The 26,962-nt window shown below is 58.7% G+C and overlaps 1 protein-coding gene across 9 annotated transcripts; it reads left to right on the forward strand.

Moving 5' to 3' along the window:
* Positions 1-5,626: 5,626 nt before the first annotated feature.
* Positions 5,627-26,962, forward strand: DAZAP1 (DAZ associated protein 1). 9 transcript variants are annotated; one of them, XM_037823889.1, is made up of 12 exons: positions 5,627-5,842; positions 12,183-12,223; positions 12,741-12,907; positions 13,188-13,253; positions 14,923-15,030; positions 15,842-15,890; positions 18,961-19,043; positions 21,557-21,710; positions 23,071-23,100; positions 23,338-23,478; positions 23,902-24,078; positions 26,033-26,962. In XM_037823889.1, exons 1-12 carry the CDS (start codon positions 5,814-5,816, stop codon positions 26,203-26,205), a joined length of 1,218 nt encoding a protein of 405 aa, XP_037679817.1. In that variant the 5' UTR covers positions 5,627-5,813; the 3' UTR covers positions 26,206-26,962. The 9 variants fall into 9 exon arrangements, with proteins under 9 accessions (XP_037679817.1, XP_037679816.1, XP_037679815.1 ...); XM_037823888.1 differs by having other exon boundaries at positions 5,628-5,842; positions 14,920-15,030; XM_037823887.1 differs by having other exon boundaries at positions 5,633-5,842; positions 26,030-26,962.

Consider the following 26,962-nt stretch of genomic DNA (forward strand, 5'->3'; position numbering starts at 1 on the left):
TCCTCTGCGCCCCAGCACAGAGACCCCGGAGGAAGGAGATGGGTGCGCATCGTCAGGCACTGGAAGGGGCCCGTTCCTTTTGACCTCGTGTGAGTTCACGGTGGCCGTGCCCGGGGCACAGCGCTGGGACCTCTGCTGGGGCTTGGCTAGGGCTGCGCCCCCGCGTGTCCCTGTGTAAGCAGGTGGCGCTCACTAAATGTCACCCAGTTCAGCAGACACCCCAGACTGCCCTGCCTGGGACAGAAAAGGGCAGGCTGTACGAGTTAGCTGTTGCCGTGTAATAATTACCCCAAATCTTAGCAGCTTAAAACAGCACTTTTAAAAAAGACATTTTTAATACAAGATGGGAAGGAGGAAAGGAAAAGTAAGGGAAGTCTTAAAATCCACAAGAAAATAACTTTTTGCTAAGTAAGCTGAAACCGTTTAATGGTCAGACCATTTAATAGAGCATTGGTGAAGTTTGATCTATTCCAAATAGATGGATCTCTTCCCATTGTACTTTCTTTCTTTAAAAAAAATTTTTTTAGAGAAGTTGTAGGTTTACAGATCAATCGTGCAGAAGATACAGAATTCCCAAACACACATTTATTATCTCACAGTTTCTGTGGGTCATGAAACCAAGTTTGTCTGGCGACTCAGGCAACCATTTTAACTTTGAATTTTGGTTTCTTCTGTCTACAAAGAGAAAACCGCCGTAGCCACCTTCTGATGTCATCAAATGAATGGAACATGGTTGTTCATTGTCTCCACTCCTCACAGGAGAACCTACTATGAGCCATTATTATCTGATTACATAATGGGCAGATGGAGGCTCAGAGAGGGGAAGTCACTTCCTCAAGGGCGCACAGCCAGTGGGAAGCACAAGAAAAGCAGACCAGTGTGTGTCACTTCAAAACCTTGCCCTTTAACAAAAGGAAAGAAAGAAAAAAAATTTGTATGACATTTATGTGTCTGTATCTGTAAGTAAAGTTTGACACACAGACACGCCCCTTTGTTTACAATCATCCCGTGCTTTCCTGCTACAAAGGCAGAGTTGAGTCATTTCAACAGAGACTGCCTGGCTCACAAAGTCAAAAATTTTTATTATCTGACTCTTTACAGGGAAAGTTTGCAGACTCCTATTATCGAGCAATGAGTCATAGAAAGTGCAGTTCATTCATGCACACCTTACATCATGCAGGCCCTGGGCTGGGTTCTAGGGACCCAGTGACAATCAAGACGGGCCCAGCCGCCACCCTGTCAGAGCCCATAGTCTACTGGAGCTGTACTGGGTAGAACGGTGTCCCCCCCAAATTTGTGTCTCCCCGAAACCTCCGAATGTGACCTTATTTGACAATAGAGTCTTTGCAGATGAAATCTTACTGGATTAGCATGGGGCCTGGATCCAAATAGAAGAGGAAAGGCCACCCAGAGGGACACAGAGGAGATGTCACATGAAAATGGAGGCAGACATTGGAGTGATGGCAGCCACAAGCCGAAGATTGGCTGGAGCCAGCAGTGGCTGGAAAAGGCAAAGCAGAACTCTCTCTTAAAGCCTTTGGGGCAGGGTGGGTAGGGCCTTGCCAACTCCCTGCTACTGGACTTCTGCCTTCCAGAACTGTGGGACAAAAAGTTTTTCTTGTTTTAAGCCAACCAGTTAGTGAAACTTTGTTACTGAAGCCCTAGGAACCTAATGCTGGGGGATGGACAACAAAAAAGTGTTAAATGAGATTGTTTAGCTTGGACAGAGCACATGCTGTGTGAACTTAGGAACCCCCCTACTAAATAAGTCAAGCTCTTGATTTTTTTTTTTCCTAATCATATTTTTTTTATTGTAGAATATAACATATATACATAGAAGTGATAACTTTCCAAGTGCAATTTAACAAGTAATTAGAGAGCAAATTTCAAAGATATTATAGGCTACAGTTCCACAGTTTCAGTTATTTTCTTATTTTGTAATATAACATATATACAAAAAGGTAATATCTTTCAAAATATGATTTAGCAAGTAGATATATAGGATATTTCCAGAGATGTTACGATTATAGTACCATAGTTTCAGTTATTTCCTTGTTGTGAAATGTAACTTAAATACAAAAAGGAGATAACTTTCAAATTACAAATCAACAAGTAGTTGTAGAACCAATTTCAAAGGATGCTATGTGTTACAGCTCCACAGTTTCAGTTACTTCCTTATTGTGAAATACAACATATATACAGAAAGGTGATAACTTTGAAATTACAGTTTAAGTAGCTATAGAGCAAATTTCAAAGAATGTTATGGGTTACAGTTCCACCATTTCAGTTCTTTCCTTCTAGCTTTCGTAGTACCCTAGAAACTAAGAAAGAGAAAATTACATAGAGATTCAGCATTCATCCTTTGTTAAATGCCATCTTGTCTGTTGCTCCCTCTTCCTCTAGTTTAATCACTTTCCCGATCCTCAGGGATGTCTAGGCAGTGACCACCCAAACCTGTTCATGTTGAAAAGGGGTGTCAACTTTATGGGAAAGGGGGACACATCTGGTTGATGTTCTTGAAGAGGCTGTTGCCTCTGGGTTTTGGGATTTAGCTGGCAGAGGAGTTCTCTGGAGGATTTAAGTTTCTGTAGAATAAACTTAGTGAGTGAAATTTTATAGAGTCTCAGACAGGAATCTAGATATTCTTTAGGGTTTTCGGGACCACAGTTGACTTGGGCTTATCACGCTGTGGCCATTTGGCATATCTAGGTGAAGCTTGTCATAGGAGTAACTTCCAGGACAGCCTAAGCCCTAGACTTGAGGCTTGCTTTTGTGAAAATTAGGGTTGTAAATGGGAGGCTGAGCTTTGCTATAACTATGCCTGAGAGGCATCCCCAGGGACCCTCGTTTGTTGCTCAGATGTGGCCTTTCTCTCTCTAAGCCCAACTCAGCAAATAAATTCATTAACCTCCCTCCTACATGGGACAGGACCCCCCAGGTGAATGAGTCTCTCTGGTGACATGGGACATGACGCCCAGGAATGAGCCTGGCCCTGGCATTGAGGGGCTGAGAATGCCTTCTTGACCAAAAGGGGGAAAAGAAAAGTAGTAAAATAAGGTTTCAGTAGCTAAGAGATTTCAAATAAAGGCGAGAAGCTGTCCTGGAGGTTACTCCTATGCAAGCTCCAGCTAGATACACCAAATGGCCACGGTACGCCAAGCCTTAACCAAGAATAGTCCCCAAATACCTAGGTCCCTACCTGAGATTCTATAAAAGATGCAGTCACTAGGTTTGTCTCTCAGAAACTCAAATCCACCACTGTTCCTATGCCAGACAAGTCCTAAAACCCAGAGGCAACAGCCTCTTCAAGAACATCAGCCCCTTCCCCATAATGTCAACACACCTTTTCAATATGAACAAATTAGGGTGGTCACTGCCTAGACATCCCTGTAGATCAAGAAAGTGATCAAACGAGAGATGGGGATAGCAACAGACAAGATCAGATTTAACAAAGGATTATGAACACTGAATCTTTATGTAAATTTCTTTTTTTAGATGCTAGGGTATTAGAATAGCTAGAAGGAAATAACTGAAATGGTGGAAATGTAACCCATAGCATTCTTTAAAATTTGCTCTATAGCTACTTGTTAACTGGTACTTTGAAAGTTATCACCTTTCTGTATATATCTTATATTTCACAATAAGGAAATAACTGAAAATGTGGAAATGTAACCCACAACATTCTTTGAAATTTGCTAACTACTTGTTAAGTAGTACTTCGGAAATTATTGTTATGTATATATGCTAAGTTTCAAAATAAAAATGTATTTTAAAAAAAGTATTAAGTGAGTAAGATAATTACAGTTCTCCAAGCAGCTGTGACAGCACAAAGCTGCCATGAGCTCCACTCTGCCCAGGCAATAATTATATAATTATAATTTTTAAATAAAAAGTAACCCAAACCATATATTGTGTATTGGATATACATATATCCAAGCTGGGAGTGAATTCAGACCAGTATTTGCATACCTGTTTTGGCTTGGGATGGGAGGGAGGAAAATGAATGGGGAGGAAGGAAAACAGGAGTGTTTACTTCATCTCTGTAAAATGATGTGGAATGAATGTGACAAAATGCTAATGTCCTTGTTTTAGTGGCAGGTACAAGGCTGTTCGTTGTTTTAGCCTTTGTTGGTGTCTACTTTCAGCAATATATTATTCTAAGCAGTTTGTGCCTGGTTTTCTTCATTTCCCATTGTGCACATCTTACATCTACCACCTTCCCTAGTTTCATCGTTTGTTTATCCAGTCACCAATGGATGGAAAAAGGGGTTATTTCAAGCTTCTAGACTTCTAACAAGCTGGGAATCTGTATCTGCACACTCAGACCAGCACACGGGGGACAAATGCCTCCAAGTGAGGCTGTTGAGCTTGCAAGATTTGGAAGGACCTTGCCAGCTTGCCCTCCATTTGTGCAGGTCACATCACCAACCGAGGAACCCAGCCCCAGGGCTCTCACCACGCCCTCCTCCTTCTCCATGTCCCCACACGGAGCAGGGCCCTCGTCTCCAACTGTCCCTGATTAACTTTGATCTACGAAACTTTACAGAGCAGTGCAGTGAGGACTGTCCCTGGGGCCACCTGCTTGATGCCACTTGAAGCCACTCCACTCAGTTCTCCAGTTGCCACCTGTAAATGGGTTCTAGTAATCATTACCCACAGCCACAGGCTGCTGTGACTGATGGAACGGACATCAACGTGCTTCATGCACCGAAAAGTGAGCCAGGCGTGTATGCTAAATGTGCTTTATTTCTTACCATTTGCCTGAGACCTAGTTCCTTCATTCTTTTATTTGCTGAATTTTATGATGGTGAAAAAATTAGAATATCAGACTTAGAATTTCAGAGGCTGGGTGATTGAGTGGAAAGTGACTAGCATCCGACAAAACCATCCAGCTCATCTATTTATTATCGTCGGTGTAGACCCGGGCACCCCCACCTCGGCACCGTTGACGTGTGGGGACGGATTTTCTCCGTCGTGGGGGCTGTCCAGTGTATGTGGGCTGGCTGGCAGGATCCAGGTCTGAACCCGCGAGATGCAGCAGCGCGCCCCCTGCCCCGGTCAGGAGGTAAAACCACTGGACATGCGGTAGGGGCTCAACACATCTTTGTGGATAATCGCTGAATTAACAGATGGGCGGCTAGGATGCCAGTGACCTTGAGTAAGTGACTGAGCCTCTGTGACCGTCGGTTTCCTTTTCGGAGCACGGGGACACGGGGAGCAGCCGAGACGCAGGAAACGCCAGCGCCGGCGACGCTCTTTGTATGGCCTTGTAGAGCGCGGGCGAAGACACCCTGCCAGCCGTCCCCCTGGGCGCCCCGGGGACTTCCGACTTGAGATTTTAAAACGGAAACGGAAGCCGCGCCCGCGTCCCGCGGTGCCTAGCCGGGAAGCTCCCGTGCGCATGCGCTCTCCGCGACCGCGCCCGCTCGCCCGCGCCGCGCCCGCACGTGGCCCGGCCCGCGGAACTCCACTTCCCAGCGCGCCCCGCGGCCTCGCCGGCCCCCGGCGAGGAGGGGCAGCCGGACGTACGGCAGCCGCGACTACGACGGCGCATGCTCCGATGCACGCACGCACGCCGCACCCCTGGCCCCGCCCCCGGAGGCCCCGTGCGGGAGCGCGCCCGGGCGTGCGCAGGGGCGGCGGCGCGGGGACGCGCGGTGACCGTTGGCGCTGAGGGGAGGAGGCAGCAGCCGCCGCCGCCGCCGTTGCGCAGATCCGGGCCGCGGCTGAGGGGAGGGCGACGGGGCAGGTGACCTTCCGGAGGCGGGAGCGAGCGAGGAGGCCCGGGGACGCCGAGCGCCGCCGCCGCCGCCATGAACAACTCGGGCGCCGACGAGATCGGGTAAGGACGCGCCGGGCCGGGGCCGGGGCCGCGCCGCCTCCGGGGCCCGCCGCGCTCAAGGTCACGCCGGCCGGGGCGCCCCGGGACCCCGCGAGGGGGGCAGCCTGAGGGGCCCGGGCGCCCCGGCTTCCCGGCCCGCGGGCCCCGAGCGGGCGGCCTGGGGCTGAGGGGGGCCCGAGGCGCCCCCGCCGCCGCCGCGCCCCGACTTCCGGGCCCGAGGGAGCCGCGCCGGGGCCCTTGGGGGGGTCTCCGGGGCGCCCCCCGCTGGCGCCCGCTCCCGGCGGGTCGGCGCACGTGGCGGCCGGGCCTGGGGTGGGGGGGTTCGGTCCTGCCGCCGCCGGGCCTCGGGGCGCCCGGGGGCTCTGTTCCCCAAGGCTGGGGAGCCCTGGGCCCGAGGGCAAGGTCGGTCGGTCGGGTGGGGGCGCCGGCCTCGGTGCGGGCTCGCCGTCCTTCTCCTCGCGGCCGCCGCGTGCGCTGACAATGGCCGGGGTCGCTCGGGCCTGATCGCGGTCCCGGGGGTCCCGCGGGGGCCGCTTGGCGCCGAGCTGTCCCCCTGAGCGGCCGGGGGCTCTGCCCTGGCGTCTGGGAGTTCCCAGCACAGAAGGCGCGTTGCTCAGCCGTCGGGGTGTTGGCCGGCTGGGGCCCCCCGAGTGGAACCGGGACCTCCCAGCTTTCCGTGGTCTCCCCTTCCCTTCTTCCTGGGGCTGGGAGCAGCAGGAGAAAGTGCTGGCTCCCCGCCTGGCTTGTTCTGTGAAGTGCCCGGGCGCTTTTAAGGCCTTCCGGGTACGGGGCATTGGGTGAGCGGAAAGTTGGGGTGCAGCATCTGTGCCTGGAAGCCAGGCGGGGAGAAAGGGCCCCGTGGGAGTGCAGCTGGGCTGGAACGGCAAGGCAGCCAGTCGCCTTCCAAGGCCCTGGCGCCCCGATCCGCAAGGGGTAGGCCCCAGAGCCGGGCCCGGGTGACGTCTCCTGAGGTGTTGACGAGCGTGACCTCGTGTCACCCCTGCAGCCGCCTTACGAGGTCTCGTCCCAGGTGTTGGCGAGGAGGAGATAGGGTCCCGGGGTGACCTGTGCTCCCTGCTGCCTCTGGCTCCCTTGGGAAGGGGCTGAGCCAGGGTGGGCACCTGGGCTGCAGGGCCCCAGCCCGGGCACTGCTCGACGCACCCGCACTTCGTGGGCGCCCTGTTCTGCTTTGTCCCCTCCCCACCCTGGCCAGCCCTCCCGCCTGGCCTGAATCTTAAAGTTGTGACGCGCAGGTCCCCCAGCGGGTTTTTCTAATTAATGTGAATAGAAACTCACTGACAAGGGAACTCTGCCGAGCTTCTGGTATTTACAGGAAGCTTCTGTCCACCTTGTGTAGGAAACCCCAGGCCAGCGCTTTGAAGTCCTGCTGTGTGTTTGCACTAAACTGTGGGACACGGCCGTGGCCCATTCCGCGTCCTGATGACAGGTCGTCTGGCGGCTTCCGGGTGGCCGCGCCGGGTGGATACCGGTTTTTAGGCAGAAGGCCAGCGGCTGCAGAGCCAAGGGGCCGGTGAGCTCCCCACACCTCCCTGTGAACCCCTTGGCTCTGCGATTTTCTCTGCCCGGCTGGGTGAGCTGCTCCGCTCCTCCTTGGTGTGGACGCTGGCCAGAGGGCTGGGGGGCAGGGTGTGGGGAGCACCCGGCTCCTCCCCTGGGCGCTGTGCCCGCCCCGCACAGTGGAGGGCTAGGCGGGACTGGGTGTCCTGGGAGACTGCGGGAGGCCCCAGAAGCAGTGCCCAGGGAGGGGGGTTTTGCAGTCACCTTTGGAGTTTGGGTCTGGGGAGAAAGTGCGTCGCAGGTCTCCACTGCCTGGACGGCCTGGAAATCAACGCCAAGTCGGATAGGGGGACAGGAGCTTGCCTGAAACGTGGGGATTTGGTTTTAGTTTGTTAGCAACTGCTTTCCACAGTTACACAAGGGTGAGCGGTGGCGGCTCTGCCGGCTGCGGGGGATGGCACCAGCAGCCAACACGGAGGGGGGTCCAGGCTTAAGTGGGCTCCACATAGGGCCTCCCCGCTTAATGGGTGTGTCCTCCCTCCTGAGCCGAGGCTCGTGCTCCTGCTGCCCGTGGGAAAAGTGGGGGGCCAGGCCCTTCCCTCGCGTTAGGGTCGGAGCAGTGAGCACCGTTGCAGATGGCCACTTGGGGAGCTCGGGGCCCTGCTGGGGGCCAGGCCTGAGCCCTTGCTCGGCCCCCACCTTGGCCTTGGGAAAGTCAGGCTCCGGGCATTTGTGTCACCCATAAAGTGAGGCAGCTCTTCCTATTCTGACTGGGAACCCGGCCGGCCCTGCTGGGAGCGCTGGGCTCTAGGTGGGTCACCTGGCGTTCATTCCACTGGCTTCCGCGGGGTGGGACCTGTGCTGCCTTGGGTCCCCTGGGGTCACAGCCTTGCCAGAGCTGGGTGTCAGGATAGGGTGCAGTGGTACTGGGAGCAGAGGGTGTGGAAAACAGAGGTGGTGTTCTGCAGCCCAAGACCAGGTTGTAGCCTGTGGGGAAGGGTGTTTCTTGCACTGTAGAGGGGTGATGGGGAGTTTCGGGGGGGTCAGGGAACTTTTGGGGCTATTCCGTTGCATGTCAGCCTGCTGAGCAGCGTCACTCCCTCCCCCTGGCACTGTTCACACTGGGTCGTTCTCTGGGGTGGGCTGTCCTGGGCCCTGGAGGGTACTGAGTGAACCCCTGGACTCCCCCCAGTAAATGCCTGGGGGAGCCCCCTCAGTTGTGGCAACCAAAAACGTCTCCGGTTGTTGCTGACTGTCCCCGGGAGGCAGCCCCTTGCCCTGGCCGAGACCTGCTGCCTGGAAAGGTCTCAGCTCCTTGGGGGCTGCGTGCAGGTGTTGGCGCCGCGTGCTCCTTGTGGCTCCCGTGTGGGTGGCTGAACCCAGGGCCTGAGGGGCTTGCCCGTGGTCACCCCAGGCAGCAGGCGGGCCAGGTTGGGGGTTCCCCTGCTCCTTTCCTGTTGGCGCAGGGCACAAGTGAGAGGGTCGGTCAGCCCCCAAGATGTACTTGTCTGGTGCCGTGTGCCCCTGTCCACCCCTTGTTCTCATGGCACCGCTCTGGTGGGGCAGCTGCGGATGAGGAGGCTCGCGATCTGTAGTAGTCTTCTGGGCGGAAGGTGACTTACTTCCTCGACGGGTGCTTAGTGCCCAGGCCCATGAGAGTGTCCAGGGTGGACACGCGTCCTCTGCTAGGAGGGCAGGGCTGCAGGTGTCAGCAGGGAGAGGCAGCCTTCCCGGGGCCCTCAGTGCTGGGGAGGGCTGCTCCTTGGGGGTGCACTGCGGTCTCCCTTGCTGGGGTAAAAACTGCCTTTACCTTTTTGGCAGGAGGGACACGGACGGGTCATAGCTCCTGAAGCCGAGCCCTTGGGGCAGACCGCATGCCCTGGCTGTGTGACTGGCGAGTCTTGCCCCAGGGGCAGCCTTCCCCAGGCATTCGTCTCTGGAGGCAGGGAGAGGCCCTGAAGCTCTAGCCCCCAGGCCGCCCCCAACCTGTTCTGGCCCTGGTGACCCTCAGCGCCCTCCCTGCAGGGAAACTGAGGGCCGCAGGGCATTGAGAGGCTTGTGGTTCCAGGTGGCAACGTGCTTTGGGACGTGAGGTCCCTGTGTGTGCCTGTTTAGAGGGACAGGCTGTCCGAGCCGTTTCCAAGCATCGGCCCTGACTTAGGTTCTTAATGATGAGGAGGACCCATTGGCGGGAGGGCCCTGCTTGTCCGGGCATCTGGCTGCTGCCCTTGCGAGCCTGTGAGGTGGCCCTGCTTAGTCCCGAGCCCGGCGGGCGGTGCACACGGTCCCTGGGAGGGGGCCGTGGGGTCCAGGAAGGGTGTGCAGCAGCAGGGCGGCCCAAGGAGCCGGTGTGGACGAGGTGGTCGGCTGTGGGGTCACAGTGGGCTGGTGAGCTTCCAGGCCCTGAGGAAGCCTCTGGGGTCCTCAGAGCCAGGGCAGGGCAGGGTCCACAGTCGGGTGTTGGCTTTAACTGGCAGCAGATGGGGAGTGTTCCTTGGGTCTGGTGCCCACAGGACACTTTGGCTGTCAGAGCGAATGCCCCTGGGTGGCAGCTGAGCACTTGCTGTGAGCTTGGCATGTGGTCCCAGGAATGGTGGGTTCCTGGGCCCTGGGGAGTGCGCCCGCAGACCTGGACACCCTGCGTGACTGCCCTTGTTCTCTTAGGAGCCCGCCGCTGGGTAAGAGGCTTGTCCTCGGCCACTCTGGGGTCCCCGGGACTGGCAAGGCTTCCCGCCCGGGGTGCTCTTTGGAGGCGGGGCAGGGAGCTGGGTGTTTCTAGCTAATCCCATAATCTGCACAGCCCGGGGTTTGAAGACCCCGTTCACGCTTGAGCCCTACCCTGTAGCTGGCGTGTTCTCCATCAGGGCAGCCCGTGGACTTGCGTCCGAGTTGGTTTTGCCGAGCCGTGTGGTGGATGGGAGGCTCAGGTCTGGTCTTGCACCCGGAGCATATGCTCCGGGACGCTGTGCCCTCAAGTCCATTCCCTCCTCAGGAGGTTGGCGGTTGGCGTCACTCTTGTGTACATTGGACACCTGGAGCTCTGGAGACGGTCCTTGCCACTGAGGAGGGGAAACCCTGGGAGGACAGAACCTTCCGGGACCTTCTGGCCGTCCATGGGCTGGGGAGAGTCCCCCAGGCTCCAGTGGCCTGCTGTGTGCTGCAGGACGCGTGGGAGTGCAGCACCGCACAGGGCACGGAGCCACCTCCCGTGCAGGGGGCAGAGGGCAGAGGGCACATGCCCACTGTTCCAGAGGAGGTGCGTCTTCCTCACCCCATGTGCTGGGTCCCACCATGGGCCGTCAGCCCTGCAGACCCTTGAGCGCGGGGCCAGGCCAGCCCCTGGTGGGTGCTGCCGAGGGCAGCGTGTCCTGGAGGAAGGACCTTCTCCCAGCTGAGCATGGAGCAGGGCCTGGCGCCGGGGAGTCCAGTGGCGCTGCCGTCCCACCGTCCTCTCCACGAGCCCCTTCCAGGCTTGTCACGCATCCCACCACGTCACGTGGAGCCTTCCCCGCAGCGCCTGGTTTGCGACGCACACAAGGCCAGGGCCGGGCCAGCAAGTCCTTCCTGCCGGGCTGGCTGCGCCAGGGCCCCGCTCGTCCCCGCCCTGTGGGTTCCGTGCTCTGCTGAACGGAGGCTGCTGCTGGTTGAAGGGAATTGGGTTTTGTTTTCCTTGTGTGGCACCTGCTCAAGATCGGTTTCTTCCCCCGCATGCCTTTGCGCCCTGTGGGGCCACCGGCAGCCTCTCACGAGCCCGCAGAGAGCTGGGGCCCACCTGCCTGGCTCCTCCCGGGCCCCGGCCAGGGCAGGAGCAGGAACTGATGCGACCCAGGGAGGGGTTTTAAGTGGCCGGGCGAGACCTGAGCCTCCTGGCAGGCGTGTCCCCCCCGGACGCCGTCTTTGCAGGTTTCCTTCCCCAGGGCTGGCAGCCCGGGCACCCCCTCGGCTCCCTCCCCCCAGGCGCCACACCACCGAGAACCTGGGGGCAGGGTGTGGTCCTGTTTTTTCTTTGTTTCTTCTCCGTTTTTGCCATCTTGAAGGTGGCAGTGGCCCTGCGGCGGTAGGAAGGTTAGTTTCACGTGCTGAAGTGAAGTCAGCTCTCCTCGGAGAGGGGAGCGCAGAGGCTTCCCCGCTCGCGGACGAGTTGGCACGCGGCTGGCTGGTTGGGGCCTGGGCCCGTGACCTCCCTGCCCCGCCCGGCCTTGGTCCCAGCTGAGGGGAAGGAGGCGGCGGCTCTCCAGCACCCCGGGGCCCCGGCTCCATGGGGGACCTGGTGGGCAGGGCCTTGGCTTCGCTGAGGACAGACAGGGTGGGTGAGCTGCCAGAAGAGGACAGCCTCTGGCCCTGTGTCCTCCACGGTCCTCCCCTCCTCCTGGGTCTCGGCTGTGCTGAGTGGGTGCTGTGGATGAGCACACCCTTGTGGGTGCTGGGCGGCCAGGGTACCCGGGGCTGGCTCGCTCCAGGTGCTACCAGGGCTGCAGGGCAGGGGTCCCGAAGAGGGGGTTCCCATCCCTGCAGGGTCAGTGCCTGAGAGGCCCCCGGGGGTCTCAGTCCCCAGTTCTCAGCCTGCAGCTTTGGGGGAGTCCCAGTTACCTGCATGTTGTAATCCCAAGGCCAAGGGACAAGGCACGGGGGTGGCTCCCAGTCAGGCCTCCCGTCTGCACCCCGGTGCCTTGGGGCCAGTTTCTCACTGCATCATCTGTGGGCGCCTCTTCTGTGGCGGCCCCAGTGTGGTCAGCTGCCTGGGCTTGGCCTCTTGCCTGCCACGGGGCATGTCCAGGGCGAGGCCTCGTGGCCCCTGACGCTCTCTTGTGTTGGATTGCAGAAAGCTCTTCGTGGGCGGCCTGGACTGGAGCACGACGCAAGGTAGGTGCAGCCTGCAGGGTGCCGTCGGTCTGCGGTGCCACTCGGTCCCTCCTTTTCTCCTGTGGTGGCAATTTGGTGGGGTGGCGGGTGGGGGCAGAAGGCAGCTCTGAAATTGTCGAGTATTTGTCAGTTTGATATTTCTCCTCGGGGGGACAGGGAAGGCCTTAGATGGACCACAGCTTCCCGGGAAAGGCCGAGGCAGGGGCTGAGGCCGGCCCTTCTGGCTGTCCTGCTTGTGTCGTGGGCGCAGCCTTCTGGTTTAAGAGGCAACGCACCTGTGTCCTGCAGTGCTCCCCCAGCCGTTCCCTCGTTCCCTCAGCTCTCCTTTCTTTGACCCCTCCCCAAATTCACAGTTGATAAGCCGAATTTCATCGTAGCTGGTTCCATCCTTCTCTGGTGCTGCTGGTGGCCTGGAAGTGTGTGTGTGTGAATGTGTGTGTTTACACACCTGTGTGAGGCATGCGCTTAATACCCTGGTTCTCTGTGTTTTGTGTTTTTGCCCCTGACCTCTGAGCAGAGACTCTGCGCAGCTACTTTTCCCAGTATGGAGAAGTCGTCGACTGTGTTATCATGAAGGATAAAACCACCAACCAGTCTCGAGGTTTTGGGTTTGTTAAATTTAAGGATCCAAACTGCGTGGGGACGGTACTTGCCAGCAGACCGCATACACTGGACGGCCGAAATGTGAGTTCCTCCTCACGCGGTGTTCTGTGCCTGTCTCCTTGGCGTTTGGGACCCCCCCCCCGGCTTGGGTCTGTAGCTGAAGGTGGCCAGTCTCCGTGTTAGAGAGCTTTTTGACGTGGGCTCGATTGGAAAGGCTCAAGTCCTGGTGCTGAGGCTGGATAGTGGGAATGTGGCCCGAGGAGACCAAGTGGGGTCTGGCAGGGGCTGGCTGGGCTAACACCTTCTCTTCTAGAGATAGTAGCTTCATATTCACAGCTGGCTGGTTTGACACTTCCTACAGATTGATCCAAAGCCATGCACGCCACGGGGGATGCAGCCAGAAAGGGCCCGGCCCAAGGAAGGATGGGTAAGTGGCTGTGGCTGGAAACACAGGGCTTGGGTCTGGTGTTTGGCTCATTGAGGTTGAGAGAGCCACAGGAGGTCCGCTCTTTGACGTTTGAGCAGCTGAGAGCTGCTCAGAGTAACACGGAGCTGTGAGATTTTTATCTTGTCGCCACCTTGAAAGGGCACACCCCCATTTATCACCGCAGCCTTTCACATGCTCCTTCGCTGACCTCTCCCAGCCTGCTCTCGTGGGGCTGAGACCAGTTAGCAGGATGTTACGGATGCCCACTCTTCTCTCCAGGAGGCCCGTGCTCCGCCAGCTCTGCCAGGCCTGTCCCCTCCCAGGCACGGGACCAGGAGCGCTCGGCTGGCGAAGGCCTCGAGAATGGGAGCCTGTGGTCTCCAGCGTCAGCGTGGGAGCTGGTTTGATGCTCAGTTTTAAAACTAAATTTAAAATGACCTTAAGCGATAAGTCTTTGGATTTCTGTTGCCTGTGATTGCTGGTGTTTGGCTCATTGGACCTGGCCCAGCCTGGCCTGGCCAGCCCTCGATGCCCAGGGTTTTCCCCCACGCCCCTGCCTGCCCCCAGCCCAGCGGCTCTCACCCACACGGCCCCTCCCGGCAGCGGCAGAGGGTGCTTCGTTATCAGGGGACACGCTGTGTGGTGCTGGCCTGAGGGCGTGTTCAGACCCCTGCCCCCCTCACGCTTCCAGATCCAGAGGTCTGGGGGGCCTGGTGGTGTGCATTTCTAACAGGATCGCTGCTGCCACTGCTGCGCGCGAAACTTAAAAACAGAAAAACTGGGTAAACAGTACAACAGATACTCAGCTGTCCACCACGGAGAGTCATTTATTGTTACGTCTTACTGAATGTATCTGTACGGCCGCATCCCTTTCTACTCGTTGCCCTCAAGTGTTTGACTGCAAACCTTCTAAAACACCACCCCCCCCAACCCCAGAATGCCGCAGTGACCTGTACCGCCCAGTGTCCAGCTGTGCTCTTGGCTCAGAAATGGCTTCCTGCATTCAGGGCCCCTGGCCGGCTGGGTTGGCCTCGCAGCAGCGTCTGCAGGTGCAGCAGGTGCAACTGACAGTGCACCTGTGATGGTACCGCCACAGTCAGGACGGGGAGCCTTCTCTCCTCCAAAAGTTTCGTCCCTTAACCCAGAGCAGTTGGGACCACTGAGAACCTGATCTCTCTGGATAGACAGAAAGGAGTGCTCAGGGCGAAGGGCTGGGAGGAGGGGCTGGGAGCGGTGCTGTGTCCACAGCGTGGGCAGGGGGACGCATCTGTGTGAGGGTGCTCCGGGGGGCAGGTGCAGGGTCATGACAGCGGGGTGGGGGGGAAGACAGCCTTTGTCAGCAGCTTCAAAACTGCCACCTGAAAACCAGCTTCACTGGTGCCAGTTTGAATAGCTACAGCCTCGTTTTCCACCTTAGCCTGTTAAAACCCCCAGTTCCACACCATGCAGACCGATGGCCAACGGCAAGTGTGGCGCCTGTTTAAATTGGCTGGAAGCACGGCACTGTGCCCACCGCGCGCTGTGTCATGGGCCCTGTAGGAAAACGAAAGGCTGTGATGGGGCTGGTGTCTGGGGGTGGGTGGGGTCATGAACTGATGAGACAATCCCACCAGACGCTGCTCCCATGCGGTCTCGGGCACTAACCGCCTCTTCCTTCTTGCAACAGCAGAAAGGACCCAGGAGTGATAACAGTAAATCAAATAAAATCTTTGTCGGTGGAATTCCTCACAATTGTGGTGAGACAGAGCTCAGGGAATACTTCAAGAAATTTGGAGTGGTGAGTTCTTTACGGATGCGGCCCTGGCTGCTTGGAGGAGGCTCTCCGCCTGCCCCGCCCTGCCCCTGCCGATTTGCTGTTCTCAGGCTGGTCAGGTGCGAGCAGCAGAGCCGCCTCGTCGGGGTCTGGAGGTGGGCGAGTGTCCGGGACCGGGTCCCACCGGCCCAGCTCCTCCCAGGGCCTTGGGAATGACCAGGCCCCGAGCACCCACCAGTCTGGGGTCCGGCCAGGTCTGGAGGAAGGCGTTAGAGGCCATGGTCGTGGTGGAGGGGGCCCCGGCCCGCAGCCTGCGAGGTTGACTGGTTTCCTGCTTTGTGTGTTTTCAGTTCCTGAGGGTAGTTTTGTTTTCCAGAAAAGAGTGGTGAGGGGTTTGGGTGGGTAAAGAAAGGAGAAATGGCTGTCCTGTGGGGTTGGGGCTCTAGGGGGACAGATAGTACAGAACGCATGAGCCCCTTACTCATCTGCTGGGGCAGACAGGCCAGGGAGAAGGACACAGCAGAGCGAGGCCATGGCATTTAGAGCTGAGCCGCCTCGTCCGAAAGTTGGGGCAGGCCCGCAGGCCCTCCGCTTGCCGCTGGGACGCCCACCCGGGTCACGGGGAGGGAGGCCCAGGAGGGAGGGGCCCCTGGGGTGTCACGGAGCTTGCCCCTTGCAGGGCAGGTGGCTGGGCCATCGGGCTCCCCTTCAACTCCCTGAGCCCAGTTACAAGGGCCCTGGGGATTTTGGTTGAGAGTCTCGTTGGGACCGAGCCGTGCTGAGGACGGCCCCCACGGCCCCGACACCCCTGACACGGCCTTCGCTCTCCCCCCAGGTCACTGAAGTGGTCATGATCTATGACGCGGAGAAGCAGCGGCCTCGAGGTAAAGGCAGACTCTTGTGTCCCCGAATCTTCTCCCCTCCTTCCCTCAGATGGCAAACTATTTCCCCCGGGACCCAGAGGGCGGGCGGAGTGAGCGCCGAGACCCGGTGCTGCCGGCGGCCAGCTGTGCACCTCCCTTTTTTGGTGCTTTCTTTTCAAGTTTTTACCACGCAACGTGGATTTCCCCATGGTCTCTGTTTTTAAATGCGTATCAGACGGTTTGTAGTTCTTTTAAATTGTGACCTTGCCTAGGACCGTCCCTGTCCCCAGCCAGCACAGGTGTCCTCCTCGTCAGCCAGGGCCCCCCCCCTCGAAACTTGGAGTTTCCTTTTTCCATCCCATGCTTTTTGCTTGTTTGTTTTTCTTTTTGACTTTCCCCCTTAAATCCATAGGGTGGGTGGGAGGAGGGTGGCGAGTCACAGGAGGGGATTCCCAAGTTGTTTTTCCTCCAGAGCCGCCCCCCGGCTCGCCCCAGGACGGCCGTGGAGCTGGTCGGGTGTGGTGGCTGGGCACTTTTTTGTGGCTGCATCCCCCCTTAGGTTTTTCGGTTCGCCCCTGCTTTGGGACCAGCTCTGCTCTTAGCTCTACGCGCTGGGGTCTGCTGCTGTCACCTCCCCGGCGTCCCCCTCAGTCTGCACCAGGGTAGTCGGAGCCACAGCCCGCAGCATGCACTGCCATGCTGGAGAATAGTTTGCCATTTGAACTTGCATCCCTCCTTTAAGTAACGTCCTCTTCACCCCACGTGATTAAGCCGTTAAGTCTTAGTCTTAATTTTACTGTAGATGTACCTGCTTAGTGACGTATTTAAGTGTTTCATAGTAAAGTACAGTAATGTTAAGTAAGTTGTTTTCTTTTCCTCTCTGTGAATTATTTGTGATTAACGATATCTCTTTAGATTTCTCTTCTCCAGGTGCTAAATTATATCACACAGGTACAGGCCAGTTCCGCAGTCAGAGGAGGGAACGGGCTTTGGCTCCAGTGGGGTGTAAACGAAGTTTCAGTGTGTTTTCTGTTCCACTGCCTCGGCGGGGAGGTCACCTTCTTGCCAGACGCACCCCCTAGGACCCCGCTCCGGGGCCTCCTCCCCAAACCAGGACTCCTCACCTCGCCCCGTTGCCCGCTTTAGAAGGATCGGACCAGGCGAGCCCTGTGCTTTCAGATGTTCCTGCAGTTTGAGGAAATGTGCAATTTTACAATATGTCGTTTGATCACCTGTGTGTGTCCATCGCGGCCTCCGGTCTCATGCAGCCTCAGCACGTGGGGATCTCCAGGGCTTCTCTTAGGGGGCCCCTGGTCTCCACACTTCCTTCAGCGCCAGGTGGGCCGGCGGGGGTGGGGCAGCCAGGCAGGCATCCCCGGGACACACTCCTGTTTCCTTGGCCCTTCCTGCACCTTTTCGGTTCGGTCCCTCTCCCCCTCTGCCCTTCTCCCCTGGGTCTGGTGGGTGTGGCCCCACTGCTCCACACACACCTGAGTGTTCCGGGCGCGTCGTGTCCTGCCAGGATTTGCACTGCCCAGCATTGCCACGCGGTCCCCTCTCCGCGCCGAGACTCCTCTCACCTGCTGTCCATCTCGGCCATTCTGTCTGTGTGCACGTGCCACCTTTTATCATCTCGTACCATCTTCCAGCTGCGTGTCATTCTCCGGTTCCGTGTCCTCTAGCAGGTGCCCGTGTGTGTGTCTGTCATTCTGCTCATGTACACATGTGCACAGGGCACCCAGAGGCAGGGCCCTTGAGCCCAGAGGGGCTGCGCTACGTTCTGGAACTGCACTGTCCCCCACTCCTTTCCTGTGCCTTCCCACAGTTGTGCTTATAGTTTCTCACATGTCCCCAGCTGGCCCTGGTTTCAGATTCCCTCCTTCGTCTGCTTGAGAGGCTTTTCAGGCTGCGCCTTCTGGGGCGCCACCCACTGCTCTGCCCCCCGTGGTCCTTTGACTCTGCTCTGCGCCCCGAGCCGTGGGGGGCTTGGCTCCTCCCCTGCCCCGTCTGCCGTGGGTGCCGCTGCGAGCTCTGCTTGGCTCCCGCCCGCCCCCAGCCACCGCGGGGGACCCAGCCCCAGCCCCTCCGTGTTCCCCCACCCCCCCGTCCTTCGAGGTCTCCCGGCACCTGGCTCTGCCGTTGCTTCCTCTGTGCTCAGAGGGGCACAGTGCTCGCCTCGCCTCTTGGGGGTGCACCCCACTGGGAGGCGGGGGGCCCCTCTGCAGGCGTCCAGACTCGTTGACTCTGCCGGGTGGTCCACAGACGGAGACCTTAACCGGGAGGGCACTGCCTCCCCGACCAACCAAACTTCGTTTATACTGCCACGCTCCATGTTTGGGAGATGCTAAATTTTCTTTCCCTTTAAGATTTTCTTTTTCAATTACGTGACACCTCTTGCTCTTGCTGCTGACAGCAGAACTGGACCTGCTGGGATCCATTTTGGCCTGTATCTCTGTGTACTTTTTATTTATTCATATATATATATATATATATATATATACATATTATATCTAGTTGTATGTACGTATATTATTTCTGGTAGGACTCCTTGAGCTTACCCAACAGTGTTGGCTAAGCTTAGTGAGACACTAACTGTGGTAGATACTGTACTCCTGTTAATGCTTTAGAACAATATATGGCTGCTGTCAGCACTAGCTGCAAAGCAAATTGCAAGCCAAGGGGGAAGCCCCAGGGTTTCAGACAAGCAGAAACGCAGCCACGACTTGGCCAAGTTCACGCAGTTACAGAACGTGCGTGGAGGTCGCCCGGCACCTGGGCACTGCGCACCCGTCAGCAGCCCCAAGCCGGGAGGCGGCAGCATGGCCTTGTGGGGGCTCACCCAGCCCCCCGACTGGAAGTCGGCCTCGCCCGCATCAGCCCCCACCCCAGCTTTGGGTCACGGCCTCTGCCCCCCGGGCTGTGGCGGGGTGCAGGCCCCTCCGTCTGCTCCCCTGTCCAGAGGGGGCCCCAGCCCCTCGCAGGCGCTTGGCTGAAACCCGTGGTCGATCCCTGGGCCTGCCTGATACTGTTCATCGTCCTGTTTTGTGTCACAACACCCTGCTACCTTGATTCACTCTTCGTCGTTGGCTAGGTTTTGGATTTATTACTTTCGAGGACGAACAATCAGTGGACCAGGCTGTCAACATGCATTTTCACGACATCATGGGCAAAAAAGTGTGTAGTTGTAGTTTTATTTTACCTTCAGTCCAAACCAAGTCTTAGGCAATTTAGGGATTTCACTGGTGAAGGAAAATTCAGTCACAGCAAAAAAAAAGGAGGGGGGGGGGTTGGCCAATTGCATCCGGGACCCGGGCTTCGTGGCCCACAGGGCTCGAGCCTGAGCTGGGCCTGCTCCGGGGCCCCCGGATCCCTGGGCCTGGCGGGTGGGGGGCTGCAGCCCGGCGGCCCAGTGAGATCGCACGGTTGCCTCAGGCTTGGTTCCAGCCACCACTCCTTCAGATGCCGCTCCAGCCTCGGGTTGTTGGGTCCCGAGCCGACATTGTGACCACCGGGGAGCCCCGGGGCCCCCTTAAAAGTGAGCGGGGCGCAAGCATCCTGAAGGATTGGTCCTCTGAATTGGGTCACTTACTGTGGGACTCCGGTGCCACCACATGCCCTAGAACTTAACCACATGCAGTCAAGTGACCTCTGGTTGTCCCGTCTTCATACTGTGTTGCTGCCGCGGAGGAGGCAGGGGGAGGCAGCCGAGGCCGTCCCCTTCCCCGTGCCCCTGACCTCTGCAGGCGTGTTGGAGGTGGTCCCCCAGCTCACCACGATTTTCCACGGGCCCTTGAAGCTTTTTGAAATGGGAACTCTTAAACAAGTGACTGTGGGAATTCTACCCTGCAGGACTTCCTGTGGTTCACGCAGGCTGTGGGGTCCGGCGGGCAGAGGGCTCAGGGCTCCTGCCTCGGGGCCCCACGCTGCTTACTCCAGCTTCATGCTGCGCCCCCTGACGGGCTGCGGCCGTTTTTGTCCGTTAGGGTGTCGTGGGGGGACAGAGCACCACGGTTTTCCATCCTGAAAGTTTACACACAGAGTAGCACGTGTTCACTTATTTTTACTGTAGGAGGTTTAGATTTGGTTGAATTAATCCTATTTGAATCTAATGAAAACAGGAGAAACAAATCTTGTTTTGCCAGTCGTTGGAGCTCTTAGTGTAAACTTAGCACGCAGATTGCAAGGACACATGACGACTCCGAACTCAAGTTCGAGGGGTCCGCTCTCGCTGTCTGAAGGTACCGTGACGTGGAGTTGGACGTGTGCCGTCCGGAAGCAGCACGGCCCTCGGGGGTGGGCAGCAAGGCCTGCCCGGCACCCGCCTCGGCTCCCTTGTGGGGTGGCCTCCCCTTGCGGGCCCCGGCTCCACCTGGAGCACAGAGCCGACACCCGGACCCTGGCGTTCCCGCCTCTTCCTGGGTTTTCATTTCCCGAGTCATGGAAAGCGCGGTGCCGGGTGCCTGGCAGACGGGCACGTGGGGTTTTTTTTGTTCTTCTTTATTTGACATCACAAGGACTGTCAGGGCAGGGGCAGGACTTGTTCATCTGAGGCCTTGAAACGGCCCCTGGGTCCCCTGCCACGTCCCCTCACCCTCAGCGAGTGGAGATGTTCTCCGCACCTGGGACGTCCCGGGACGCCCTGTGAGGTGGCAGGAGGGCGCGACTCCTCCACGGCCCGCTTCTGCTTGTTCTCTCACAGGAAGGGTTTTTCCAGCAGAACTGAAAGAATCTGGATATGTAAGACTCAGCTTGCCAGAACCCCAGTGATTCCCAGCCACCTAGTTGCTTTTTTATTCCTGTTCTTATTAAAATCTATCACAAGATGAGAACAGTTCAGGATCCTTGAGTGCCAGGGCAGCCCCCAGGGGGGTCTGCACCCATGAGGGGCCAGTGCGTGGGCCAGCCCAGCTGGCACCCGTGGCTCCCGCCTGCCTCCGCTCTCCTCCTGAGGTTGCTGTGGCTTCTCCCCTGCGGGAGAGGATGGGCTGGGGGGGCTGCCTGAACACAGTATGAAGATTGCTTACTGATTCAAATGTCCATTTTATTGCATGTTTGTTTACTTTTTTTGTTAGATGTAATGTAAGATTCTCTTATCACATCCATTCCCTCTGACATTATTTTGAGTTAATTGAGATACTGTAAGTGTTAGCCTGGGGAAGGTAAGTCTTTATCTTCCATTAGACATTTGAAATAAAAACCTAAGTTAAAGCAATTGTGTTTCTCAGGTATGAGCTCAAATTGCAGGCAGTGGGGCTGGGGGGCTCGGAGAGGTCCGCGGCGTCCACGCCAGCAGAGGGGCCTCCTCCGCTAGGCCCTGCCTGCCGGGCTCCAGGAGGGGCCGGGGCTGCGGGCGGCGGCTGAGGGGCCTGGCCTTTCGCCGCAACGAGTTCCCGAGGCCGGAGGGGAGGACGGTGCTGCGTAAAAGACCCCGTGGCGGCACAGACCCAGGGCCTCGTGTGGCACGCACTTGCGTCTGCTGTACCTGAGAAACATTTTTTAAACAAAAAATAAATAAATGAAAGAATTTTTTTCTAAGAAAAAAGTTACTGGCCTAAATAAGGTTTATAGTTAAGTATTTAGTTTTAAGTCATAAGTTGCTAAGTGTAGCTGTAAGTTACTTGCGGGTGTGTCTGAAGGGCAGGGGTGCATGCGCGGCCATCCCCTAAACCGGAGCTCACTTTGTCCAGGTGGAAGTTAAACGGGCAGAGCCTCGGGACAGCAGGAGCCAAGCGTCGGGACAGCCGGGAGCCAGCCAGTGGGGCAGCCGCATCGTGCCAAACGCAGCCAACGGCTGGGCTGGCCAGCCCCCGCCCACGTGGCAGCAGGGCTACGGCCCCCAGGGTAAGGGGCCCTGCTTGGGCAGGCACTGGGGGTTGGGGGGGTGGCATGGGGCCGGGCCTGCATGCCTGGTGGCCTCTGTCCCATCACTGCCCAGCCCAGGGGCCCTCATGGGGCGATGGCATCCTCATCCCAGCGGCACGTGGCTTGGCGTGGCCTGGTGGACTTCTCAGGGGCGTCTCCTTTGCACCGAGAGAGTTTCTCCTGCCAGCCCCTGTGGCCAGCATGGGACGAGGGGCGCATGCAGCCACTTTGCCTCCTGGGCTCTGGGCGGGGCGGGCCCCAGAACGCAGGGTCAGGGTGGAGGCCCGTCTCAGTGCCCTGACCTGCTGCTCCCCAGTGAGGCGAGAAGACAGCTGGGGTAGCCCCGTGGCTGGGGCCTTCGGAGCGGATCTCCCAGAGCCAGGCCCCAGGTCTCACGCTCACCCCACAAAGCCGCACTGGTACCAGCCGGAGGGGTGAGAGGGGGAGGGGGAGAACTGAGTGGAGGAGACCCCGGCAGGCACCCACTTAGTCTTGGAGGGGCAGGCGGCTCCTTCCCCCATTGCCTGACGCTGTGTGGCCTGCGTCCACCCCAGCTCATGGCGGCTGCACCTTGGGGCCTCGTGGGAAATGCAGAATGTCCACGACATATCTTTCCTGCCTTGGTACCTTGAGCTCTCTCCTCAGCCTTCAGGGAACTGTCTTTTTCTCAGTTGCAAAATGAAATCACCTGCATGAAGCCATCTGCCCTGAGACAGGTTCCCTCATATCCACCAGCAGGTCAAGTGTGAGGCCTTGACTGGATGCCCCAAGGCCCAGCCCCGATCCCCAGGCTCTTATAGGGGCCACGAGATGTCCATCCCTCCTTGAGTCTCAATTTCTAGGCTCCCTGCCATCCCCTCCAGCCTGGGCTAGTTGACCTGAGTTTCTTTCTGAACCTTCCCTGTTGGGAGCAAGGCAGTGAGCGGGCCGATGGGTTGGTTTCCGACAGGCAGATGGTTGGGGTCCTCCCGGGGAACGCTCCCCACCTCTCAACTCTGTGCAGACCTGGCAGGGTTCTCAGCCTTCCCCTAGAGGTGGGGCGTCTCCTGTGTGCATTCCGCCTGCATTGTGGGGCACACTGTGGGAAGGATGCAGCACGGAGAAAGGTTTTGGGGGCACTGAGGTCGCTGAATGCAGGACAAGGGGCTGATCTGCTCAGGAGTTGAGACATCTTGGCTGAGAATGGGGCCGGGTGGTTCCGGGCTGTGCCCACTGGGCCAGGCAGGCGACTTGGGGGCTGCAGGAAGCTTCCCAGCCCACGACCGCTTCCTGTGCGCGTCCTCAGCCTTGAACAACCAGGGGCAGTGGCCCCAACCAGCCCTTCTCTGTTCTCTTTTAGGAATGTGGGTGCCAGCGGGACAGGCCATTGGTGAGTCCGGGTCTGGGGTGGGGGACGGGGGGGTGCGGAGGTGCTGTGTTCTGTGCCGGTGGCAGTTCCTGGCAGCTCCAGCCCCATCATCCGGCCATTGTGTCCCCGGGTGCCAGGTCGGGGCCTGTTCTGGGGCTCGGGAGCCTGTCTTTCCTCCTTAGAGGAAGCGAGAGCCTGGGGGCCTGCTGGGGGTGCGCCCTGCTGTCCCCCCTCACCCGCTGCATCTGATCCCCCCAGGTGGCTACGGGCCGCCCCCGGCGGGCAGAGGAGCCCCCCCGCCGCCCCCGCCCTTCGCCTCCTACATCGTGTCCACTCCTCCCGGAGGGTTCCCGCCCCCACAGGGCTTCCCGCAGGGCTACGGCGCTCCCCCGCAGTTCAGTAAGTCCCCTGTGCCCTGCCACCCCTTGCGACCCGTCCCCTGACTCGGATGAAGGGGGTGACCTGGGGGGGAGCTCCATGCTGGCCCACCCACCAGTTCCGCCCTGTGACTCTGGTCTGGTAGTGAAAATGCTGGGCACGTCGGGCACCTTCCCTGCAGGAGAAACGCAGCCACTATTTCCTCGCGGCCTCCTTTGAGCCCTGGGAAGAGACCGGTGCGTGGTGGGGAACGCCATCCCCTGGACCCCATGCAGCTGAGAGCTGAGCCAGCCCGCGGCTCCGCTGTATCTGAACAGTTGATAGTGGGAGGGAGGCCCCCTGGGCTGCCCTCCACTCTGCCTCGCAGCCCGTCACAACGTGTGCACCTGCGCCCAGTCTGCCCGCTGCCAGGCCCGCTCCTCCGCCTCTCCTGTCTGTCTGCAGGTTTCGGCTATGGGCCTCCACCGCCACCGCCCGACCAGTTTGCCCCCCCAGGGGTCCCTCCTCCCCCCGCCACGCCGGGGCCAGCTCCTCTGGCCTTCCCACCACCCCCATCGCAGGCTGCCCCGGACATGAGCAAGCCCCCGGCCACCCAGCCCGAATTCCCCTACAGCCAGTATGGTAAGTGCTCCCGTTCCCGAGCCCCCATCCCCACCAGTGCCCACGGCAGGGTCAGGCAGGCCCAGCAGCCGATGACACGGCTTTACCTGGCAGCCTTCTCTCCTCATAAGTGCTCGGCAGTGTTCAGAGAGCCCAGGAGGAGAGGGGCACCAGGCAGGGCAGCCGGCGTCCAGGGCGTCACGTGGAAGCAGGATGGGCTCTCCAAGGTCTCCGCGGGGGCCGGTCAGGGATGGGCCTGTTGGCTTCCTGCAGCCGCTGTCCCAGGGCCCCAGGCCTGAGGGGCCCCGGGGAGTCCACGTGGAGGCCGAGCTTGACGTTCCAGGGCCCAGGCCACCTACCAGTGCACGCTGCCCTGCAAGGCAAGCTCTAGGCTCCTCAGGCATCCTCGGGGTGCTGTCCCAGCCTCCACCTGGCTGGCCGGTACCCATACTGCCTCGAACAGCCCATGGGGTCCCCTGTGCAGGGCTAGGTCGGGTGGGAGCTGGTGGCAGCATGGACGTTCGGGCTGTCCTGGTGTCATGGGGGATCCTGGGAGGCAGGATGGGCTGCGGCGGGAGTGTGCAGGGAGCTCACCGCTCAGGGGCAGGTGCTGGGGGCACTTCTGCTCAGGCACCCTCCACAGGAGGACCTGGGAGGGCTGGCTCCGAGAGCGGCATTCAGGCCTGGCTTTCCCAGGCCTGAGGAGCTACGGTCCCCAGTGTGTGTCTGCATGGCCCCATCCCCTGCCTCAGTCTCACCTCATCGAGCCTGCACGCTCTTGGCTGCTCATGGTCAGGCAGAGCTGCGGGTCTCCCAGGCGGGCGGCACCCTCTCCATGGCCCTCCCAGCGTCTGTGCCAGGCAGGCGGCCCCTCCCTGCCATGCCCCTGCAGGGCCTGCTGGGAAAGGAGTCCTTGGCTGGCCCCAGGGAGCTCTTTCTAAAAGCTGTGCCCCAGCCTAGTGGCTGCACAGACAGTGCCCACTCATCCCCTGGGGGCTGTGTCCCAAGCAGAAGGGTCCTGACCCCTTCCTTCACATAGGGTGCTGCCCTGACCCAGAACCCCTGAGACTGGCAGCCCCCTTGGCACCACCCCCAGGGACAGCAGCTTTGATAGCCCAGGGGGCCTGTGTGGGCAGCCCCATAGAAGTGATGCTGGGGGTCCTCAGAATCCGCTCACCCCAGGGGCACGGGGCTCCCCACCGTGGGGGCTTTCTGCTCTTTTCAGTCCCCAAGAGCCACGCTTCAAGCCCTCAGTGCCTCTCGCTGGAAATGAGTGTTTAGAGCTCCTGGTCCCATGAGCCATATTTCTGATCCTAAATCCAGGGCCTCTCCTGCCACTCAGACTGTTCGTGGTCTTTAGAACCCCTGCCAGTGGGACGCTCCTCCTTGCCATGCCTGTCCTGGCACCGTGTCTCCCAGAATGTGTGAGGAGAGAGGCCACAAGCGGATCGCCCGGCTCTCTCCCTTCCGGGTGGGACACATCCTGGCAGGGCCCCCTGGGAGTGTCTGAAGGGTGGCTGCCACCTCAGGCTGGTCTCCCTGCAGAGCCTCAGGCCCCCGCTCTGGGGCCTCCCTGAAGGTGGCCCCCAGTGACCAGGGACGGCCTGGCCCACTCCCTGCTGCCCGGCGGGAGGCCCGTGCTCGGGAGTGGAGGACGCTGGGTTCTAATTCAGCCACTGTCTTCCTAAGTTGAGGCAGAGTCGCACTCAACCCAGAGCCAAGGGAAAGGGTAGAGTGTGGCGTGAGCTTGTGCGGGATGAGCGTGAGTGTGCGAGGGGCAAAATTGTGTGAGGGGTGAGCGTGAGCATGCAAGGGACGAAACGTGACATTAGTGTGTGAGGGGTAAGTGGGGGCTGAGCGTGGTGTGTGTGCGAGGGGTGAGGGGCGGGAGCGTGCGAGGGCTGCGCATGGCGTGCATGGGTGTGCGTGGCGCCCGTACCTGGCTGCTGCTCACCGGATCCCCCACCCCCAGCAGGGTACGGCCAGGACTTGAGCGGCTTCGGCCAGGGCTTCTCAGACCCCAGCCAGCAGCCCCCGTCCTACGGGGGGCCCTCGGTGCCGGGCTCGGGCGGCCCCCCTGCCGGCGGCAGTGGCTTTGGACGAGGTCAGAACCACAACGTGCAAGGATTCCACCCTTACCGACGCTAGCCGGCGCGCCGGGCTGCCACGCCGACTGGGCTCCAGGGAGGCCGCGGACGCCACACTCGAGAACTCGTGACAATCACACACGTTGACAGAGAAGAACCCATGAAAGCGTTGGGGGGCGGGGGGCGGGGCCGGAGGCTTTTGGAGGTGCGGCTGTGGGTGTTTGGACTGAAGTTTTTAAAGATATTTCTCTCTCTAACCCATCAGCACAATAAAAAAAGAAGTCACTGGTTCAAACAACAGGGTTTTAAAAAAAAGTCTTCAGCTTTAATTCAAAACTTCAGGTTTCTTTTTTTCCTTCTTTATTTTATTTTATTTTTTTTTTTTGAAATTATTTTCCTGAGCCTTTTGGTTTACCGTATATTGTAAACTTTTATGTTTAAAGAAAAAAATATACATTTACAAATTGTGAGATTTTTAAGAGAAATTTTCTACGATGTATACTGGCTTATTTTTTAATTTAAAACACGGTTTCCGTCGGCACTGGTGGAAGCGGGTGTCTTGCACCCTCTCTCCCAGCCCCGGCTTTGGGGTTGGGACTCATTGGCCCAGAAACTCTGGGAGCTTGAAGAAATCTACTGAGTGCGTTTCTGTTTTCTGTTGATTCCTTGCTTTTGTCGGCTGGCTTGCCTGGCGGTGCTGCAGGTGGCTGAGGGGCCGCGGGGACCCCTGCCAGTGGCCGGGCCTCGTGGCAGCAGCTCCCCCGTGGGCATGGGCCTGGCCCTGGTCTGAATAAAGAGAAGTGTGTTTGGATTAGAAA

This window comes from Choloepus didactylus, assembly GCF_015220235.1.
Source record: "Choloepus didactylus isolate mChoDid1 chromosome 25 unlocalized genomic scaffold, mChoDid1.pri SUPER_25_unloc1, whole genome shotgun sequence".
Taxonomy (NCBI): Eukaryota; Metazoa; Chordata; class Mammalia; order Pilosa; family Megalonychidae; genus Choloepus; species Choloepus didactylus.

Coding starts and splice junctions, on each gene's coding strand:
- DAZAP1 (XM_037823886.1), top strand. CDS start 5,814: ATGAACAACTCGGGCGCCGACGAGATCGG. Junction 5,843..12,182: donor TCGGGCGCCGACGAGATCGG/GTAAGGACGCGC, acceptor GTTGGATTGCAG/AAAGCTCTTCGTGGGCGGCC. Junction 23,101..23,337: donor GCCAGCGGGACAGGCCATTG/GTGAGTCCGGGT, acceptor TGATCCCCCCAG/GTGGCTACGGGCCGCCCCCG.